Source organism: Orycteropus afer, unplaced genomic scaffold, assembly GCF_000298275.1.
Source record: "Orycteropus afer afer isolate SDZICR_OR568_19922 unplaced genomic scaffold, OryAfe1.0 scaffold00151, whole genome shotgun sequence".
Taxonomy (NCBI): Eukaryota; Metazoa; Chordata; class Mammalia; order Tubulidentata; family Orycteropodidae; genus Orycteropus; species Orycteropus afer.
The window spans coordinates 4245456-4265758 of NW_006921738.1; the positions used below are offsets into that span (position 1 = coordinate 4245456).

A 20303-nucleotide genomic window follows, 5' to 3' on the forward strand; every position below is an offset into this window, starting at 1 on the left:
CCTTGGAAACCTAAGGAGGGGTCGCTATGAGCTGGATCTGACTTAGCGGCAGTGAGTTTGGGTTTTTTTGGTAGGTATGAGGCTGATATCCTGTACAAACTAATGGGCACCCTTGCTCCAAGGGAATTTTCAGTGTAGTTGGGAAGAAATTAATCTGATAATGATACTAATGGTTATATACTTAAACTGAGATAAACTTTGGGGAAAAGGAACATGGATATTATGAGTGTTCAACATAGGAACCCTTCTAGGTTGAGGCAGGGGAGGAGTTGTGAGTGGGAAATGCTTCCTGGGGAAATGACACTTGAGGGGAGAATAAGAAGATGAAGAGGTATTTGATAAGGCAAAAACAAGCAAGAAGTTAGGTACAAAGGAGTGACACCCTGTAATGAACTTTGAAAAACAATTTGAATAAGAAGAGCTTTGAAAAATAAGAAAAAGAAAGTAAAGTTTGAAGACATAGCTAAAGTCTAAGGCTCTCTCAATGCCATAAGAGTCAGAAAATTTTTAATTTTAAAATTTAATTTTTAGTAATAGTCTGGAAAAACACCATCTTCTCACCACAACACTCAAGGGCACTTAGAGCCCACTGAAGAATGGGATATTAATTGTCTCAGTACTAGAGGTCTGTAATAAGCCCACATAAAAATGTTCTAAACTGTGTTACAGATGTGATGTGTAAAGAGGGGTTATAAAATGTTCTTCTAAATTTAAAAGGTTCTGTATCAAAGAAGATTAGGAGCTCTGGTGACGCAGTGGTTAAGCACTTGGCTGCCAACTGAAAGGTCAGGGGTTCTAACCTGTCCACCAGCTGCTCCATTCTAGAAAGATGAGGCAGTCTGTTGCTGTAAAGATTACAGCCTTGGGAGCCTTATGGGACATTTCTACTCTGTTCTAGAGGGTCACTATGAGTCAGAATCAACTCAATGGCAACAGATATGATTTGGTGGTTTTATCAAAGAAGGAAGCCGCCTGTGGCTGTATTTTAAAATTCACCACAGAATCATGAAAATTTATACTTGTTCTATTCCTCTGACTTGTGTTTCATCTATAATGGAATGTGTAATATGGTTTATGTTAAAAGCTTTCCCTGGATGCAGATAGTCAAGTTAGGATTTGGTTGTGATATAGTTATAAATAATCTCAAAATCTCAGTGGTTTATAAAAAACAAAGGTTCCTATGCCAACTATGCTCGGCTTCCACTTCATCACTGGCTGGCTCTTGGACTCGGGCTGATGAAGCTGCCCCTACCCACTTGCCATGGCAAAGGCATAAGAGGCTGTAGCAAAGAACTCTTTGGCTCTTCAAGCTTCTGCCTGGAAACAACCTATTGCATATCTGTTCACATATTTTTGGCCAAAGAAAGTCACAGGACCAAGCTTAACTTCAATGGGATTGGAGGCATGTAATCCTTCTCAGGAAGGGGAAACAGATGAACAGTAATGTAGCCTACCACATTGTCTCACAAGTAACCTACCAGCTGGAAGATCGGGATATATGTCATTCACACATGAACCATCCGAGGAAGTTACTAAGAAGAAAATTGAGCTTCAGAGAGATTTGATAATCTGTGAACTAGTGAACCATGGGACTGTCAGTTTATACAACCTTGAGACCAGAAGACCTAGCTGATGCCCAACTACCAATGCTAACCACTTGGAAAGGGATCAAAATTAGAGATCCTGCATAGAGTGGGGAAAAAATGTGGAACAAAATTCAGAAAAATAAAAATCACCCAGATTACTGTCAGAGAGACTGGTGAAACCCCCAAGACTATGGCCTCTAGTCACCCTTTGGGCCTAGAACTGAACTCACTCCCATGGGTTATCTCTCAGCCAAATAACAGACAGGCCTATGAGCTGAACAATTATACAAGGGAGATATGCTCCTTAAAACCATCAAACGTGGGAGACCAGAAGAGCAGCATTGGTGCAGGGAGAAAGCCAGGGAGGGGGGAATGCATATGAAAGAAGGACATAGGGAAAGGGTAACCACAGGGAAGAAGTGGGAGAAAAGCTATAACATTGTAAGGATTGTAATCAGTGTCACAAAGCAAAATGTGTAGGAACTGTTGAACAGAAAATGAATCTGCTCTGTAAAATGTCACCCAGATCACAATAAACAGTTAATAAATAAGTAATGAGTTTGAGAAGGTCTACAAAGGCATTCTGATGGTGCAGTGGTTAAGGCATTTGGCGCTAACCAAAAGGTCCATGGTTCAAATCCACCAGCCTCTCTGTGGAAGAAAGATGAGGCAGTCTGCTTCCATAAATATTTACAGCCTTGAAAACCTAATGGGGGTTGCTATGAGTTGGAATCGACTCAATGGCAGTGAGTTTTACAAATGTGTAGGCATTATAGCAGGTTAAGTGATGAAATAATAATGAAGAAAAGGGAAGACTGCACAAGACCACTGCACACATGCACACACACACACACAAATGCATGTTGTTAAATATAGTACACTCGGTAGTGATGCCCCAAATTTGACTACGTTTTTAGAAGGCAGCAGGAGAATTAAATTTATGGATATCTTTGAGGAATATCTGATGGAAAGGTGAATGTTGTTATTTTAGTCACTTACTGCCAACACAAACTTAACATCAACCATGTGGATGCCAGGATTGAAAGCAGTAGTTGTTACAGGCATACCTCATTTTATTTCACTTCACAAAGATTTTATTATTTCACAAATTGAAGGCCTGTGACAACCCTGTCTCAATCAAGCCTTCAGCATGTGTTCATGTCTATCACATGTTGGTAACTCTCACAACATGTCAAATGCTTTCATAATACTATTGCACATTTAATAGATTGCAGTACAGAGTAAACATGTTTTATATGCATTGGGAAACCAAAAAATTAGTGTGACTTGTGTTATGCCATATTTATTGTGGTGGTCAGGAACTGAACCCACAGTATCTCTCTGAGGTATGTCTGTATTAGGTGCCATCCAGGGTATGTGGCCCTCACCAAAGCATAAACACCAAAGCATAATGGGTAAATTAAATCAAGATGCCTCAAATATATTTTCTTTACATATTGAAAATAAAGGAAGCAGCAGCATTAGTGGCACAGTGGTTAACTGCTTGACTGCTAACCAAAATGCTGGTGGTTGAACCCACTAACTAGAAACGCTATGAGGCAGTTCTCTGTTTATAGGGTTGCTATGATTTGGAATCAACTCAATGGCACACAACAACATAGAAAAAAAAAAAAAGAGTATTTATTGAGAAGCTGGCTGTTTATTACAAGAATACCATATTTTTCTTCTTGTTGTGTGCCGTCAAGACGGACCCGACTCATAGCGACCCCTCCTTGGGTTTCCAAGGCAGTATCACTAAGGAACTAGATTGCCCCATCTTCCTTCCGAGGAGTGGCTGGTGGGTTTGAACCGTTAGCCTTCTGGTTAGCAGTCAAGTACCTTAGCCACTATGCTACTAGACCTCCCTATATTTTTCTTAAAGACCATTTATTACAGACATTACCTATTTTTTTTATGAGAACACTGTTTATATCCACACAGCCACATCTCCTGCTTCACAATGCTCTACTTTTCTCTGTTCCAGTTAATGACAGAAGAGACAAGAAAGAGACAGTCTGTCAGAGTTTAGTGCTGTTCTCCTATTAACTGTCTTTCTGCTCTTCTCTCACGGTGTTTCTCAGAAGTCTCTGTCAGAGCCACCAGACCTACTGCCTGAACCACACTGCAGCTGCCTTTTATCTTGAGAGCTTGAGGCAGAGAGAGGACTTTGGGATATATTTAAAAGTAAGGTACCATTTTCTTTTCTATTTTTACTGAGACTCTTTGGGACTAACAAGTACTGGGAATTATTATACACAAATTAAATGTGGAAAAAGTAAAGTTATCAACAATAAATTTTAAGTTTCTCTCATATATATATTATCCACTGCATACTTAGGAATTTTAAATGGGGCACCCTGAAAACATACCACTCAATGTTTTGTTAGGTGCCATACAGTCAATCCCAACTCATGGCGACTCCACATCACAGAGGAGAACTGCCCCACTGGCTTTTCTTGACTGTAATCTTTATGGAAGCAAATTCCCACATCATTCTCCCGCAGAGCAGCTCAGTGGGTTTAAACCCCCAACCATTCCGTTAGCAATTGCCTGCTGAATCATTGTGCCACCAGGGTTCCTTATATTACCCCATATCCCTCCTGAAATTTTGACAGAGGCTTAAAAATGTTTTGTTTGGCTGGTTGGCTTGTGGTTGAAATTGTAAGGAGAAAATGACAGTCAGAACTCAAGTTTTGTTTGTGACTAGAAGTTTGGCATTCTAGGATTTGGTCCCAGCAAAGCTCTGCTGCACCACTTACACTGTATTCCAAATGAATGGTGTCCCTCAGTGCCATAGTACATCATAAAGCACAGTGTAAATGGTGCCCCTGGAGTTGTGCAACATAGTGGCAAAGCATTAGAAAAAGGAGTTTCTGCTAATGGCCTTTAGCATTTGTTAATAATCAGGCCTGGAATCAATTTTCCTTGACTTCCCCAGCGCCTCTGACACCTATATTTCTTTTAGCCCCAACTATAACTCTTCAGTATTGTTTTGGTTACTTAATGCAGCTCTGACAGAAATATACCACAAATGGGACAGCTTTAACAAACAGGAGTTTATTCTCTTACAGTTTTGGAGGCTTTAAGTCTGAGTTCAAAGTGCCAGGCTCTAGAGGCTGGGTGAAAGCCTTGGGCTTCAGCTCTACCTCCTGCTCCCAGCCCACTGAAGCTGGAGGCATTTCTTCACTCAGACAGCTGTTGGCTGCTGAGGCGGACAAGCCCAAGGTTGACAAGTAAAAAGGCACAGTCCTGATGTTACCAAACAACATGGCAGGCCACTAATTCAAGTCCAGAAGAAGTCCCGAGATTGGCAGAGCATGGCAGGCTACTAAACAACAACTTGGCTACACACAGGATCCAAGCGTGCCATAAGCTAGAGACCATTCCCAAATCTCCTCCTTACATACTGGGAAGCAGCCCACATCCCTAAAGAGTTACTCTGCTCGTGGCAGATTCCACTATGGAGTTGATTGCCAGTCTCATCATGGGGAATAACTACCACCAGCTGCCCAGCCATTCAAAACCAGGCCCAGCGAAGCTGACATATAACCTTAACTACCACAAGTACCATGCTAGAGCACTTTCATATGATCCAGGGAACATGGTATGTGTCTTTCTCAAGAGCCAGCCCTTCTCTGCACCTGGGAGAAACTCCTGCCAGGGCATCACTTCAGTGGCTTGGGAGGACAGGCTTCCACACCTCCCAGTGAACTTGTGGGCCTGTGCCATGGCCTGGACAGGCCAGGAAGCCTGGATGTGGTGTGGGTGAGAAAGGAGGGACCATCATGGGGAAGATATTTGGCCCTATTTTTGTAGCTTTAGCTTTTTGGTTTCTTCACTACTCAAACTGAAAATTCATTAGATTTCCTAATGTAAGATTAATCATTTTAAAAAGCTTTCCCTGGAAAGCTGATAGACTCCTAGCCAGACCCCCACACTGTGCAGGATACATGCCAATTTCTCTCCCTTCCAAGCTAGTTGGTGTTGTTAGATGCTGTCACGTTGATTCCTACTCATAGCAGCCCCATGGGACACAGAAGAGTTTTCTGGGTTGTAATTTTTATGGAAACAGATTGACAGGTCTTTCTCCCACAGAGCTAGCTACTGGGTGGGTTCAACCTGCCACCCTCTCAGTTAGCCACCAAGTGCTTAACCATTGTGCAACCAGGGCTCCTTTCTGAGCCAGGAGAGAGATTAATTTTACAAGGCTCAGCTGCCATTTCCAAATAACTATCAAAAACCCCATATCAATTGAGGGTCAGAGGGGTGGCATACATTCATAAATGAGATATATATAGCCTACAAAGATATTTAGAGAAAGGGAGTAGAGGATGAAATGCTGTGATGATAATGTGATATTTTTATAAGGTGTAACATTTTATGAGGCACTCTCCAAACATCTAATTTGATCCTTAGCACAACTCCATGAAGTTAATTACATTGCCCACGTGTCCCCAAGGCTCAAAGAGGTATGTGAGTTTTGCAAGGTCACACAGCAGATAAGTAGCAAAGAAACAACCTAGATAAAGGGCTTTAGGTGAAAAATCCAATTCTCTTTACCACAAAAGTTTTTCCAACTCATCAGAGCTATTTTCCATCTTTAAGAGAATTGTTAACATCACAAAACTAAGTGAGGGGTATGGGAGAGACTTTGGAGGGGGTGATAATTGAAAGGGAATCTGTCTCTCACATTCCCATCACACAGAACAGAAGTATTACCACAGACAATAAAGGTGAACAGTTCTTGACTCTCTACCTCAGGCCAAGAACTGTGCTGCATGCCTGGTATCTGTAATCTCTTTTCCTACACTGTGGAGAAAATGGTATTATTCCCTTTTTTCAAGGGTTAGACAAAATTAGGCAACTTGCTGAAAGATGCAATTGAGGGGCAGAAACAAGATTCAAATGCAGACGTATCAAAAGCCACTGTTCCTTCTGCTATCAAGCTCTGGTATGACGATGCTACTGGGGAACCAACGTTTGTGTCCTCAAGTGGGCCACGAAAGCACCGAGATGAACTTACTCTCCACGACGCCTGGTGGGGCTGGGCTCTAGGAACATGCGGCTATCACCCTGGTACGCAAGCATGGAGGCAGAATCCGTCCTGCTACCCCCAGACAAGCTTAAATTTGTCCTCCAATGGCCTACAGTGAAGCCGTAACCTATAGCACCTGTGAAGATGAGCTATTTGAAAATCAAGTCTTCGCAGATTTAGTCTAGTTAAAATGAGGTCACTAGGCTGGACCTTAACCCATGTGACTAGTGCCCTTATAGGAAGAGGAGAAGAGACACTGAGTTACACAGAGAGAACACCAGGTGATGACTGAAATTGGCGTGTGTGTCTACAAGCTAAGGAACATCAGGGACTGCTAGTAGCAAACGAGAAGCTGGGAAGAGGCACAGAATAGATTATCCCCTCAGAGCCTCTAGTGGGAACCAACCCTGCCAACACCTTGGTTTCAGACTTTTGGCTTCAAGAACTGTGAAAGAATAAGTTTCTGTTGTTTTAAGCCACCCAGTTGGTGGTAATTTTTTACAGCAGTGACTGGAAACAAATACATCTGACGCTATGTGTTCTGAGAGAATCCCCAGCTACTGCTGAGCAGTCAGTGTGTGGAATTCTCCAGCCCAAGAGGACCCACAGGCAGCACTGGAATACTGTTGCCAATAAATGAGTCAGCATAGAAGTCAGGCCTACTGCCACAGTCCCGCTCCCCACACCTGTTTGCTCCACTCATTACCACTTCCCGCCTTCCCACACCAGCAGTCCAAATAGCCTGCTTCCTTCTCCATCCTTTCCAATCCTGATGACAGTAGCAGTCCAGCTGGGTGAGAAGTTGGGGATCAGCTAGTAGCCTCTGCCATTTTACAGAAGAGGACTCTGAGGTACAGGGAAGGAAACGTGGTATCTCAGGTACCCACACCTGAGGCCTGGAGCCTAGATCTCCGTTCATTATGTCACACCGTGCTCTATTTCATGGCTTGCCATCCATATAGAGGGTAGTGGAGAAGATTTACTCAGCAGAATGCCTGTAAGGAAAAGCTCTGGTTATTTCCAAACGAAATACTTTGATAAAGCTGCTTGTGTGGGAGACTAAGAGCCCCAAGAAGTCGCCAAGCTATGAAGACAAATGCAAATTGCTGAGCCTGACCTAGGAGAGGGCAGGGAGGGAGCTCGGGAGGAGCAGAGAAAGAGCTCTCTCTTCCCAAAGAAGGGAATGGAGTCATCAAAATGGCAGGGGCCCGGGGGCTGTGCATTTGACCTCCTCCCTGAAACCCAGACTCTTCAGTGAAATAAGTATCTATGGTTGGGCAATCCTACTTCCGTAGTGATAGTGCCTCGGAAACCCAAGGAGGGGTCGCTATGAGTCGGGGCCGACTCGACGGCAAACAACAACAACAACATATTCTGTCTTAGCTTCCTAGTGCTGCTGTAACACAAATACCACAAGGGGGGGCTTTACAGCACAGAATTCATTTTATCCCAGTTCCAGAGTCTAGAAGCCCAAATCAAGGTCTCAGGTATATATATTCCTCCCTTGTCGGTAGCCACGGGTGTTCTTTGTTTCCTTGGCAAACCTCACACAGCATCTCTCTTCCCTGTGTGCACACTTCTGTGTCTAATCTGCTCCTTTTAGAACTCAGAAATGATTGGATTTAGAACCCACCCTACTTGGGTATAGAATACTTAACATAAAAAGTAAACCTTATTTCCAAACAGGAAATCCACAGGTATAGAGTCTAGAGTTCCAACTCATATTTTTTGTGGGCACGATAGAAACCATTAACATACTTGCAAACATCTGATGTCAGTGGGTTTCCGGTGGTCCATGCCAATCAGGGAAGACAGTGATTTTGAAACAGGAGTCCAGGAGTCAGAAGAAGTCATTAAAATCTCAGTCTCTGTGAATTTGTAAATTTCTAAATGGAGAGCTTTGGACTTGCACACACCATGAGATTGGTTGGGGTTTCAGTCCATTGTACCTCGATCTCTGATATCAAGGGATGATACCTGGGCATAAATTTCTTCAGAGGAACAGAGGGAGCCTCTCAGAGTGTGCCTGGCTCTGTAGCCCTGGGTCACCAGGCAGAGGAACAAATGTGGGCCCGGAAAGGAATGACAAGGGGAGAAAGAAGTGACAGCTTTCAGTAAGAAAAATATTTAGTTTGAGGTCAGGATCCCTTTAAAGCAGGATCCATTGGGTATGCCACAGTGGAATAAGAATAGAGGAAGAGAACACATCCACTAATAATACTCTTGATGTACCTATCTGCAGGGCAGCCAGAGACCCACTTTCATGTGTCATGTGTAACCTGCATAAAAGGTGGGGTCTCTCAAGTTCAAGACAGTATCACAGTCAAGGAAACAGCCCAGCAGATACAACAAATGCAAGATTCTCATGTTAATTTGTGTTTCTCAAAGATCATTTCTAAAAATTGAATTCATAACTCATAGCAATACTAAGAATCCCTTTTCCTATCTTCCCCACTCACATACCTACAACAGCCTCCTTCTCCAAACACCAACTCCGACTGTATTGAAAATTGTTTTTATCTTTATCCCCTTATCCTCTCCTCTCTGCTCTATCATTAAAGTCATTTGAGCATGTCAATGTCTACTTTCACTTTTCTTTTAGTTTCTAATCATTACCCGATTCTCCCCAACAAAGAAGAGAAGGATATCATGCTTGGTAAGGTTGAGGGTCGAGGAAAGAGGAGAAGGCGTTCAACAAGATGGACTGACACAGTGACGCAATGATGGGCTCAAGTATAGCAGGATCGTGGAGCTGGCACGGGATCAGGCAGTGTTTCTGCTGTACGTGGGTTCGCTATGATTTGGAGACAACTTGACGGTACCTAGCAACAACAACAAAGTAAGCAGAGGCTTATTTGTGCTTACTGACAAATTGACTTTCACTACAGATTAGTAAGCATAAGTAAGCCTGCGCTGACCTTGCTTTCTGAGTACTCCATCCCTGTCGAGGATTGTAAATTCGGAAAGAGGCTTTGATTCTATAGGAAAGTGCTGTGGGATTGAGAGAGAAACAAATGCCAGCCATACGCAGAAGCAAAATCTTTGATGTGGTGAAGAATTAGTAAGTAAGCACAGCTAAGCCTGTCCTTACCTTGCTTACTGGGTAAGCCAACACTGAATTAAAGTTGAAGTCAGAGTCTAGCCCATGGCTTATAAATGCTCCAAGCAAGCTCACAGGTGCATCATGTTGTTAGTGACTAGAACTGCTGAGAGGTTCTCCTGCCCAGGCATTTGGGAGGATAAATTAGTGTTCATCATTTTGTTTTGGTCTCTAAAATCCAGGGCCAATGTAAAAATAATTCCAGTCTCCAGAAATGAAGTTTGGAAATAGGAACTGAGCAAGCTCTACGATGACTTAAGTTTACTGCTGTAGTTTTGTATAACTGAAATTCAAGCAACCAACGAAAAACCCAAACCTATTGCCCTGGCTTCTGACTCAAAGCAAACCTAGATGGCAGAGTAGAACTGCCCAATAGAGTTTCCAAGGCTGTAACTCTTCACAGAAGAAGACTGCCACATGTTTCCCCCACAGAGAGGTTGGTGAGTTCAAACCACAGACCTCTTAACCTTTTTAACCAAAAGGTTTGTGGTTTGAACTCACCAACCGCTCTGTGGGGGAAAGATGTGGCAGCTGAGTCCTTCAACCACTGTGCCACCAGGGCACCTTGAAATCCAAGCAAGGAAGTCCATAATTTATGCTCATTAACCAAGATTTCCTTGAAGGTATCAAAAGAGAACAACTCAGATTGATGATGGCAGCTGTACAGATTTTTTTTTGCCCCTTTTGCAAGTTCAAAAGTAAAATGACCAGTTAGGGGTTTCTTTCTCCCAGGAGCTCTGGTGATGCAGTGGTTAAAGCATCCAGCTGCTAACCAAAAGGTCAGCAGTTTGAACCCACCAACCGCCCTGTGGGAGCATCCTTGCTTCTATAAAGATTAAGCCTTGGAAACCCTATGGGGCAGTTCTACTCTGTCCCATAGGATCACTATGAGTCAGAAGCAACTTGACGGCATGGGTTTGGCTTTTTGGTTTCCCTTATTTTATATTTTTTACTCAAATTCTAAAATCACTCCAGGAATTAAAATGAAGTTAATCAAACAAAAAAGACAAAAATTCAGTTACAGACAGAGTTTGAATATAATTTTGAGGATTTTTACCATGTGGATAGGTTTGTGAAAAAGGTAACAGCATCTCCCCTGGAAACTTCTTAATAAAAGATTCTCATTGTTGAGGGACGAGATTAACACAGACTTCCTTTAAGTTTGTTGCCTCAAAAATGATGAATTCTCAAGGGTTCCATGAGTCCATGAACACTCCCTGTTTCAAAATTTCCTTTCAAAACCTCCATAGCAATAGGCTATTAGAAAATTAATACAAATCTACAAAAGAGAAAACTGAGTTATGAACAAAAAGAAATGATCATTCTTATGATGCAAACATATGTTTCATAATTAAGACAAAAGTATATGTTCATCCAGTAACGTTTTTCTTCCTCTAATCCAATATTTTTCCCTTTCTTCCATGTAAGCGTGAGGTGTAGGAAAATAAGAGAAAACTTCAAAGTGTTTTGTTGGTGCTAATGAATTAAAAATGCACAGTACATTCCCAACTCACTGAACTACATTGGTTAAGCTTCCTTCTTCTCTGCAAGAGGCTGATTTCATATTAGTGAGTTGTCTTAGATGTTTAAACAGCAAGTAATATGTTAAATGAACCTAATATATAGTTTGGCTCCAGAGGCAGGCAGTCTCTAAATGATTACTATGGGTCTTGGTTAAAATTTACAATGCAATGTCACATGAATTTAAAAATATACTGGCTATATTTTGTCTTTCAGGGGATCTAGAAGGAAAAGTGAAGTGGCTTGATAATTTTCAAAAACTTCGACATCTATAGGAGATTATAGTGTGGCCTCTGCTTTGGGATAGAGACAAAAGGTTTTTCATTCCTGAGGTACGAAAGATCAATCAGGGCCTATGTCCTTTTCCGGAAGTTTGGCTTTCAGGTGAAAATACGGTAGTCCTAGAGAGTCCCCAGCTGTCCAACTGAGAGGTAAATCTAGTTTTCTGAGGAAGAAGTCAAGCCTTTATCCACATGGTGCTTTATGTCATCATGACATTCTTGGGGTGTTCTTCTGAGAGCTGTTTCCATTCTCTCAAGGTTGCCCATCTACTGACATTTCCGAATATTTTGAGTTTTCTGGACAGAGGCCATTGCCCCAACTCCTTGATCGTGTTCTCTTCCAATCACTAACATCTCTATTTCATTTTCTCCTTTGTTTTGTAAGTGCTTGAAACACATTTTTAAAGAACACATGGCAGAGAACATCTTGTCACCAACCAACAGATACCTGCTCTATGGGCAAAATTAACTCTTGCAGGTAAATAACCGCTTCCTTTAGAAATCTAACAGCTTCCCTATCACGCAGCTGTAGTGACAGCTGGCTCAGTTGTTCCTAACTGAAGGGTAGGAGGAGCTGTGTTTGCCTATGTCCCGCAGAGGAAGATGTGATTGAGAGAGCACCCTCAGGAGTCATACTAACGCCAGACTTCACCAACTCCGACTTCACAACACAACTAGTGACGTGCCTTCTGTTTTCTCTTTGTACATTGGGGATAACAGTATCTATCTCACAAAATTACTGTTAAATGAAATACATAAAGAGCTTAGCCTAAAGTCTAAATTACCATAAACACTAAATCAATGTTAGTTGCTATCATCATCATTTAACTTTTCCAGTGAGCTGGGCGATCAACTATTGTTTATTGAAAAGTTAGTATGTGCCAAACCATGTTGTACTAGGTAGATACAGTATAAAAATAATTATGAAAACAAAATATTTTGGGAAAAAACATTGTGTTGCCATAATGAAAAAACCTGCAGTTGTGATGTTGTCGTTAGCTGCCATCCAGTTGTCCCCTGACTCATGGCGACCTCTTTCACAACATGACAAAATGCTGCCCAGTCCTGCACCATCCACATGGCCAGATGGGAATCAGACTATTGTGATCCACAGGACGTCCACTGGCTGACTTTCAAAAGTAGACCTCCAGGCCTTTCAGCCTAGTCTGTCTCGGTCTGCAGGATACCCTGAAACCTAGTCATCACCATAGCAACACATAAGCCTCTGCTGGCCGACAGAAAGCAGATGCACATGAGCTGCACTGGCTGCGACTCAAAGCTGGGTCCTCTTCATGGAAGGCAAGAATTCTACCAATGAACACCACTGCCTCCAAGACCTGCACTCTAAGTTCATAAAAGCATGTCTGTGAGGCTGGAGTACCAGGAATGTCTTCATGTGTACACGGGACTGGAGACGGGCTCTAGGGGTAGAACGGATGGGAGCCAGTGGAAGGACGGGAAGGAGGACAGCCTTGAAGAGGACACAGAAGGAAAGGCCTGGAGGCAGAAGCCACCTGAGAGAATCAGCCGAGGGCAGTCATTAGGAGGGTGAGCCATGGAGGCCAACTGTCAGTTCGCAACCTGGCTCAACTTTTTGTGCCTGTGCAACCCCGGCCAGTTACAGCCACCTCCCCGTGCTTCTCTTTCCCTTTGTTGTGAGGATTAAATGAGCTAATGATATACAGGCACTTGGAAGAGTGTCTAGAACAATAAAACCAAACCAAAGGCAAATCCACAGCCATCGAGTCGATTCTGACTCATAACAACCCCCACTGGGTTGTTATGGTAAATCTTTACGGAAGTAGATTGCTCAGTCTTGCTGCCACTGAGTCGCTGGTGGGTTTGAACCACCAACCTATGGTTAGTGGTCAGGTGCGTTAGGTGCTGTGCTACCAGAGCTCCGTCTAGAACAATAAAGTGCTCAATAAATAGTATGATTATCAGAGAGGCCTGCCTGACTAAAATAAGATTAGTACTCATGCATTAATTCATTTATGCACAAACTCTTGATTGGGTACTTACTGTGTATGAAGCCCTGTTGGATGTGAGGTTAACTATTTCTGGTAGGGTGAGAACTGGGGGACAGCTATTAGGGAATAATTTCTTACTCAATACACATTTACTGACAATCAACTACACGTTAGGTAAAACCAGTTGCCATTGGGTCAGTTCAGACTATGGCAATCCGTGCACAGAGTAGAACTGTGCTCCATCGGGTTTTCAGTGGCTGACTTTTCAGAGGTAGATCACCAGGCCTTTGTTGTAATGTGCCTCTGGGTGGACTTGAACCTGGAACCTTTCGGTTAGCCACCAAAGGCATTAATTATTTGCACCACCCAAGGACTCCCATGTCCTAGTATAGCACTAGCCATCAGGGTTGAGACATAATCCTCACCTGCAACTGCCTAATACAGGTGATAGACAAACCCAGTGTCATATGTCAAATATTCACACATTGTTTCCTTCCAGCCAGTTATTCAGTGAGGGTTCATTCAATCCCATGTTACATGTGAGGATTTAAGGTTTGGGGAGGATCCGTACCTTGCTCAAGGTTACATGGCTGGTAAATAAATGGCAGAGGTTGTTTCCTGTAAACTTAAAGAAGTAGAGGGGGTAGAAAGGAATCTTAAATGCTTCATCTATTCATTTAGCCCTAGCTACCTAGCTTTCAGGGATAAAAGTATATGGAAAAGAATGTCAAGAACAATAGAAATGAATGAATGCCCAAAAAACAAACAGAATAAAGTATTTGCTGGGTTTTCCTCTATTTACTTGAACTGCCTTTTCTTTGAAATCCACTAAATTTATCTGCTTCTTTTACTAACTCTAGAGCAATTCTAGAGTAAAAGAGGAAAGGGGATATTTTATTCTGATGTTTGATCTATTATAAATTCTGAGATATCTTCTCAGGGAAAAGTAGAAAAGTCTCTTTTCCTTAAGTATCAATGGGAGCTCTGGTAGCATAGTGGTTAAGGCACTTGACTGCTAATCAGAAGGCTGGCGGTTCAAATCCACCAGCCACTCCTCGGAAGGAAGATGGGGCAATCTTCTTCCATAGTGATACTGCCTCGGAAACCCAAGGAGGGGTCGCTATGAGTCGGGTCTGACTCGACAGCACATAACAACAACAAACAACAATCAGAAAGGGTTGTTGTTGTTCATTAGCTCTCAAGTTGGACCCAACACATAGTGACCCCTCCTTGGGTTTCCAAGGTGGTATCACTACAGAAGTAAATTGCCCAACCTTTCTTCCAAGTAGTGGCTGGTGGGTTTGAACTGCCAGCATTCTAGTTAGTAGTCAAGTGCCTTAGGCACTACACTACCAGAGCTCCTATCAGAAAGGGTTATCAGCATGAAACTACATGGAGAATATTTCAACACACACTTTGTAAAGCTTGAGAAGCAAGTACAGTTAAGTCCCCAGGTTACGAATGTCCAAACTTGCCCTTTAATGTTATGTAAATTTGTACTCACCTGGAAGTGACTGAACAATCACTACTCTCAACAAAATCTTCAGTCCGATTACCTTCACTTGTTGCACATGCAGCTATAAATTATCTTGCACTAAACCCTAAAACCCTTTGCTATCTAGTCAATTCCGACTCATAACCAAAACTGCCGCATAGGGTTCCCAATGCTGTAAATTTTATGGAAGGACTGCCTCATCTTTCTCCCACAGAGTGGCTGGTGGGTTCAAATCTCCATCCTTTTTGGTTAGCAGCCAAGTGCCTCCACTGTTGCTCCACCAGAGTCCCTTTTCTTGCACTAAAGTAAGGCTAAGTAACAACTGCATGCACCTGTTGCAACTTACCTACAAACTCACTAAAGACATACTTAGCAATGGATCTTGTTTGTAACCCACGGGGACTGCCTGTCATTTGAATGACAAAATACCTTTTCTCTTGTAATGTGTACCTTTGCCAGTGACCATCCAGATGCGTCCAGAAGCAAAACTCCATCAATTAGTTGATAGATTTCTCCTAGACTTAGTCATAACCATTACCACTGCCATCCGAGTTATCTCAGATCCACATGAAACGTATCAGAAATATAGTAGCTTTAAAGTTGGAAGCCTGTGCTCAAATCAAGTCTGTTTCAGGAAGAAATCAATTTAACATTAATCCAGTTGTCTGACACAGAGTAGAGGTCCTTGGGCTGCAAGCCTGGACCATAATACCTATCCTGATTTTTCCTAAGGGATTCTTAGACTAAAAATAAAACCTTCTACTTAGTATTTCAGCCCATTTTACCTTTTCTTTCTTTCCTCGGAAAGCACAAGGTTCCTAGATGTTTATCTGTTTCAATTTGATGATTTCCTCTTAGTTACAAAAACTAAGCGCAACAAAAAGGTAAAATGCTGCTATTTCTAAATAATAAGTTGTGTTTAAAATATGAAAGATTCTTATAATTCAAATTGCCGTCTTTCTCTAAAAACTGGAGACACTGTGAAACATTGACTTTTTTAATTATATAGCTATGAATAACAGCAGAAAAAATTCAAAGAGCAAATTACATTTCTCAAGGAAGTCTAAGAAGTGTTCATTTTAGAAAGACTTAGTTTGTAATATTTTCAAGGTAAATCCCAGAAGCCACAGGACTTTTGTCTGACTGGCCGAAGCAAAAGAACCCAAAATACCTTTGTCCATATCGGCTTTTTCCTCTTCCAAATTGGCCACCATGACCAAAGTGACCAGACTAAGAGTCACCTCTAAACTGTCTACTGCCATGTACCAAGAGGTAGCATCCACCACTCATTCTGATTTGAAAGCTCACATCATTTCTGAAAAATGATGATTTGTAGGATAAGAATAGGATGGAGTCCTGATTTTCCAGTGTCTAGCTATATAAGGACTGCAAAAGCATGCATACTTTTTAGTTAGCATCAGACAAAATGAGTCAACTAGAGAATTTAGGTGCTGTCAAGTTGGCCTCCAAACCACTGCAACCCCATGCACAACAGAACCAAATGCTACTGGGGCCTGCACCATCTCCATCATTAGTGGCACATCAGACTGTTACGATCTGTAGGGTTTTCATTGGCTGATTTGGCGGACTATATGACCAGGTCTTTCTTCCTAGTCTAAAAGCTCTGCCGAAAACTGTTGCGCATCATAGCAACTCATAAAGCTCCACTGGCAGATGGACAGGCGGTGGTTGCACATGAGATGCATTGACGAGTAATCAAGCCAGAGTCCTCTGCATGGAAGGCAAGGATCTACCACTGAACGCCCAACTGGCCCCTAGCTTAGAACTAGAGCCACAAAATCTCTTCAAAGAGTAGGAGTATTTTACGTTCTTGAATTATGATTGTTTGTTATTATTTTGGGAGCTCTGGTGGCATTGTGCCTAAGGCATTTGACTGCTAACCAGAAGGCTAGTGGTTCAAACCCACCAGCCACTCCTGGGAAGGAAGGTTGAACAGTCTACTTCCATAGAGACACTACCTTGGAAATCCAAGGAGGGGTTGCTGTGAGTTAAATCGACTTGATGGCAGTGAGTTTGGTTTTTGTTTTTTTTATCATTATTTTTTGTTATTGTTGTTTTTACTACCCATTAAGTCACCAGTCATGCTTCACCCAAGACTTTCTGTCTTTCCAAATCTGTTCCCTGAATGCAGTATGTGAGTAGTGTCAGAAAGGAAGGCTCCTCTCAAGTGCTCAGACATGTGCCGTGTGAGGGAGGAGGAGCAGCAATATGTCTCAGGCCACCAGAGAGACATAATATTATCCCATTCCACTCACCTCTGTACCATCTTATATAGATGGTGTTAAGATCAAGAGACCAGATATCTCATATATTTTAATAAACTAGGCTTCTAAAGCCACCACTCATCTTCCAGTTTGTCATACTATGGTGGCCTGTGTGTTCCTGTGAGGCTAGAGGCTATGCCACCAGTATTTCACGTACCAGCAGGGTCATCCATGGTGGACAGGTTTCAGTGGAGTTTCCAGACTAAGACGGACTCAGAAAATGGAAGGGGCCATCCACTTCTCAAAGACCTGGCCAGTGAAAATGTTATGAATAGCAGTGGAACACTGATATATTACTGGAAAACTTGATGAATAGCCTGAAACACTGTCTGATATAGTGCTGGAAGATAAGCATCTCAAGTGGGAAGGCACTCAAAATATGACTGGGGAAGAGCTGCCTCCTCAGAGTACAGCTGACCTCAACGATGTAGATGGAATAAAGCTTTCGGGACCTCCATTTGCTTATGTGGCATGACTGACACAGTGGCTGCGATGATGGGCTCAGGTATAGCAAGGATTGTGAGGCTGGCACGGGACCAGGCAGTGGTTTGTTCTGTTGTACACAGGGACCCTGTGAGTGGGAGCCAACTTGACGGTACCTAACAACAACAGGCTTCTAAATAGTTGGCTGTGTTGTTGTTGTTATGTGCCATCAAGTCGGACCCGACTCAATAATAATTCAACTATCTTTAAGCAATAAAACTTAGATATCCATTAATCAATCTGTGAACAGCTGATCTGTGGTTAGGGAGGAAGAGGGAGAAAATTAGGAGTCATAGTTTCAAAATTTGTTTGACCTCCTAATTTTAAGGTACTCAGAACCTCCTAATTTTAAGGTACTGATCCTATAGGACAGTTTAAGTTGAACAAGCCAAACTCTGAGAAATCACCACTCTATTAAAAAACCTTGACACTAGCACAGCCTACCTTCACTTCCAATAATGACAGAAATCAGATAAAAAGTTAATGGCAGTCCATATAAACCACGTATAAGATAATATTTTGGTTTCAAGCTTTACAACTTGACTCCACAATAAAGAATGTTAACAGTTTTACATCCCTCTTTACTATTTCAGTGATATTCAAATTCTAGAGCATGAAATCTATTCAGAGTTGGACAAAATAAGACTGCCCTTTCTCATTTGTAACTCAAAATGATTGCGTGATTAAGACACTGTGAATGAAACTCTTTCCATGGATGTGACAGTGAATCAGATATTTCCCAAATACGGATGTCAACCATTCTTTATTAACACAATTAAACCTGGAGATCAGGAACACTTTGTTTTAAATCACTGTGTTTGAGGAAAACGTTTCTCAAGATCCAGAAAGAATAGTAAGCTGGATTTCATGATTGTCTCTTTAATCTATTTGCTTAAATATGCACTTTAGACATGTGCTCCAATATTTATTGCCTATTTACTGAATTATTTTCCTCTTTAATTTCAGAAACTTGGAAGTTCGGACACTGTTTTAATGTGCCCTTCACTTACTCCTGAGCTGCAAACAGTAATAAAAGAGGGTGGTTCATGTACAGTACTCTATCAACCCATCCCACTAGACAGATTGGTGGTTAAAAATATCGATCCCCTCTATGTGTCAGGAGGAGCTCTGGTAGCACAGTGCCTAAGGCACTTGACTGCTAACCAGAAGGCTGGCGGTTCAAACCCACCAGCCACTCCTCGGAAGGAAGATGGGGCAATCTACTTCAGTCGTTGATACTGCCTTGGAAACCCAAGGAGGGGTCGCTATGCAACAGCACATAACAACAACTATGTGTCAGGTATGTGTCTACTTTCACTTGGTTTATCTGTTTGCCATCAGGGTTTTTACTGGCCATTTGGGTGGCAGCACATGAATCCAATTTAAGTTTTCATAAAACACAATGCAGGGTGTTTATGTGGCATAATTTCATTCACAAGGTGAATTAGTTATGGAGACAACATTGCACTTAGTATCCATTGCTGGGATGATGCTGGCTAGCTGTATGACCTTAAATGTTCTAAGCTACAGAGTCCTCTTGATAAAACAAGGATATCTGCGTCAGTGTGTTATTGTGAGAATTAAATAATGTATGTAAAGTTCTCAATAAATGATACCCATTATTACTGCATTATGGTTATTAGAATTATTGCTATGGTTAAAGTACTGGTAAACCATGGAATGCTAATCAAATATATTTTATCACACTTGCTATACAGAAATGTGACATAAGTAAATCTATAAATAATTAGATATGCACGTCTGTGTGTATGTATACACACACATACATAAGAAATACGTATCATTTTTATTCATTTATTCAGAGTGTTTCCTGAGTGTCTCCTAACAGCCAGGCACTCTTCAAGCTCTGGAGATACAAAGATGAATGAGGAACATCCCTTGCCCTTGGGGAGCTCTTCTCAGAACAGTGAATGATCAGTATATTCTCTGAGAGGGAAGTCCTTTGAATAGCCAGCTGGGTGGGTAACAGCTGTGCTGAGGAGGAAGCAGAAGGCCACACTGCTTCGGAGACCAGCGGAGGCCAGGCAGCAGAGGACTGCCTCCCTGTCCCACAAGAAGAGCAGGATAAGAGGGAGCACCGCCTACTCTGAATTCCCAACACTGCTGCCAAGCCAAGAGCTTCGATGACTAGCCTAGAATCCACATTATCCATACCCAAACCCACTTCCATCGAGTGGATTCCAACTCATAGTGATCCTGCAGGACAGAGAATTGCCCTATAGGGTTTCTAAGTTTACAAATCTTCAGAGAAGTAGATTGCCTTGTTTTTCTCCTGCAGAGCGGCTACTGGTTTAGAACCGCCCACATTTTGGTTAGCAACCAAATGCCTTAAGCACCGGGCCACCAGAGCTCCTTACCTTATCCATGTTGTTGTTTGTTGTTATGTGCCGTGAAGTCGGCCCCGACACATATCGACCCCTCCTTGGGTTTCTGAGGCAGTATCACTATGGAAGTAGGATTGCCCAACCTTCCTTCCGAGGAGTGGTTGGTGGGTTTGAACCGCCAGCCTTCTGGTTGTTGTTGTTG

The 20303-nt window shown here is 42.3% G+C and overlaps 1 protein-coding gene across 1 annotated transcript in view; it reads left to right on the top strand.

Moving 5' to 3' along the window:
- Positions 1 to 20303, top strand: part of PLEKHG7 (pleckstrin homology and RhoGEF domain containing G7) — a 58057-nt gene that overhangs the window by 26067 nt on the left and 11687 nt on the right. Inside the window, 9 exon segments of the mRNA XM_042781686.1 lie at positions 1156 to 1406; positions 3668 to 3770; positions 6437 to 6662; positions 9224 to 9277; positions 11459 to 11574; positions 11909 to 11982; positions 15764 to 15872; positions 18723 to 18871; positions 20257 to 20261. Coding sequence (XP_042637620.1) covers positions 1156 to 1406; positions 3668 to 3770; positions 6437 to 6662; positions 9224 to 9277; positions 11459 to 11574; positions 11909 to 11982; positions 15764 to 15872; positions 18723 to 18871; positions 20257 to 20261 — 1087 coding nt within the window.